The sequence below is a fragment of the Myotis davidii genome, unplaced genomic scaffold, assembly GCF_000327345.1.
Source record: "Myotis davidii unplaced genomic scaffold, ASM32734v1 scaffold274, whole genome shotgun sequence".
Classification (NCBI taxonomy): Eukaryota; Metazoa; Chordata; class Mammalia; order Chiroptera; family Vespertilionidae; genus Myotis; species Myotis davidii.
This window is the reverse complement of record NW_006285613.1, coordinates 1,891,214-1,893,592: the sequence shown is the minus strand read 5'-3', so window position 1 is coordinate 1,893,592 and position 2,379 is coordinate 1,891,214. Positions and strand designations below refer to the sequence as shown.

The 2,379-nt window shown below is 66.2% G+C and overlaps 1 protein-coding gene across 1 annotated transcript in view; it reads left to right on the top strand.

Annotated features, from left to right (window-relative positions):
* Positions 1–2,379, top strand: part of QRICH2 (glutamine rich 2) — a 20,569-nt gene that overhangs the window by 15,543 nt on the left and 2,647 nt on the right. Inside the window, exons 14-17 of the mRNA XM_006756377.2 lie at positions 457–532; positions 736–837; positions 1,375–1,578; positions 2,260–2,369. Of these exons, the coding sequence (XP_006756440.2) occupies positions 457–532; positions 736–837; positions 1,375–1,578; positions 2,260–2,369 (492 nt within the window). The remainder of the gene's footprint in view (positions 1–456; positions 533–735; positions 838–1,374; positions 1,579–2,259; positions 2,370–2,379) is intronic.

Sequence of the window (2,379 nt, the reverse complement as noted above, 5' to 3'; positions counted from 1 at the left end):
TGGCTGTGAGCTCCACGGGGCTGGAGATGGCGCCCAGGGGCCCCTGGATGATCGGCTCCCACCGCGCAGCGACCGCCCCCCAGCAGGAGTATCGGTGTTTTAGGGCTGAGGCCACCCCATAGGACAGTGAAGAAAGAGGGGAGTGAGGCTGAGACTCTCGGGCCATGGGAGGGAGTCCCCAGTCCCCAGAGGGGAGAGCACCCAAGCCAGGCAGGGAACCTGGCCCATGGCCGCCTGACCCGCAGCGTTTCCATGGCTGACCGCCAGGGGGCGCCCGAAGCTTACACAGCGCCCCTCAGGGCCGCGTGGGTGAGGACAGGTGGGTGCATGTCTGGGAGGGGGTGAGTCTGGGGAGCAGGGACAGGACGGGCCTCCGGGGCCGGGGCCTGTGGGTGGGCCGAGCTTCCCGCCTGCCTGGAGGGGCTCTCCACGCTCCGCTCCCACCCTCACGGGTCCCATCCCACAGGCAGCTCCTGGCACATTTCCACTGCCTGTCCTGTGACCGTCCCCTGGAGACAGCCGTGACTGGACAGTGAGTGCCCACGCCTGGTCGGCCCCACTCCCTGCCCCCCTCCCTCGTGGGCCCACTCCTGTCTGCCTGGCCCACTGCCCACCTGGTCCTTGCCCCACCCCCAGCAGGAGGGCTCCTGGGGCAGGAGGCCCGTGGGGAGGGGTTGGGGGACGGGAAGATGGGATTTCTCACACTCGACCCTCCCTTCCCTCTGCCCCACCCAGGGTCCTCCCCACCACGCCCGTGGGGCCCAGCCTGCCCGGGCACCGCTCCATCCGCCCCTACACCGTCTTTGAGCTGGAGCAGGTCCGGCAGCAGAGCCGCAAGTACGCAGGGGAGCCCTGGGCAGGGCTGTGCAGGGAGGCAGGACAGACAGCCATGCGGGCTCCCCCGCACCAGGGACGCCTCTGAACCGGCACCAGCTCTCCCAGGGCAAGAATGCAGCAGGCAGAAGAGGCAGGACCAGTCACACCTGCCTTCGGAGTCCTGGGGGGACCTCACCAAGGCTGCCGGCACCTTCCCTCCTCACCCCCGTTCCCAGACCCTCCAGTGCCTCAGCCGTGGCTTGGCATCACTCGGCGAGAGGCCGCTCAGGGCACCTCTGAGCTCGTGCCCCTCCCTGCAGCCTGTCCACCTCCTGAGGATGGGGCTCAGTGGAAAGGGGGCCCCCCAGGCTGGCTGGAGGAGCTGGCTTCTCTCGGTGGCTCTCCGGCACTGCCCGCCTCAGCAAACCTTCCCTGGCAGGCCTGGGCGTGGTCCCTGGGGGACGGCGGAAAGGGCTCCTGCCCACCTGAGTCCCGCGGGGCCGGGCGTGGACTCCGGCCTGTGCGGCCGCCTCACCCTCCCTTCTGCTCACACCGCAGCCTCAAGCTGGGCAACCTTGCCTTCCCGCGGGCTGAGCTGGCGTCGATGGAGCGGAGCGTGGGGCGTCTACGCACCATGCACTCCAAGATGCTGATGGACATCGAGAAGGTGCAGTTCCACTACGGGGGCTCGGTCAAGGCCAGCAGCCAGATGATCCACGAGCTGCTGCAGGCCCAGTGCCTGGGCTCCCCCTGCTGCAAGCGGTAGGACGGGGTGCAGACCGAGCCCTGCCGTGGGAACGCCTCAGCCCGCCGCTGGGAAAGCCCTGTGGAGGGAGGGTGTGTGTGTGTGGGTGCGGCCCTGGCGGGTGTGCTCAGTGGTTAGTGTCAGCCCACGGACTGAAGGGTCTCAGGTTCCATTCCAGTCAAGGGCAGGTACTCGGTGGCAGGCTCGATTCCCTTCCCCGGTCATGGTGTGTGCGGGAGGCAGCCTGTCGGTGTCTCACTCACATTGGTGTGTCTCTCCCCCTCCCTTCCACTCTCTCTAAAAATCAATGGAAAAATATCCTTGGGTGAGGATTAACAAAAAATAGTGTGTGTGTGTGTGTGTGTGTGTGTGTATATGTGTCTGTGTGAGAGAGTCTGTGTGTGAGTGTATGTGTGAGTGAGAGAGTGTGAGTGTGTATGTGTATGTGTATGTCTGTGTGAGAGTCTGTGTGTAAGAGAGTGTGAGTGTGTATGTGAGTGTGAGTGAGAGTGTGAGTGCGAGTGAGTGTGAGAGGGAGTGTGGTCCTCACGATGGCTGGCCAGGAGGTGGCTCTGCTCACGCACCCACCTGTCTGCCCTTGCTCTGCTCTGGCCCCAGAGACCCCTGAGGACAGCTGCCCCTTCCCGCTGGCAGCCCCCCGAGGTCACCCGCTCCGTCCCTCGCTGTCCTCCTCACAGGGTGTCGGAGATGACGGACTACAGCTTCGCCACGGTGTCGCGGCACTGCGGGGGCAGCCACACCCTCACCTACCCCTACCGCCGCACCCGCCTGCAGCACCTGCCGCAGGGCTGCTCCCC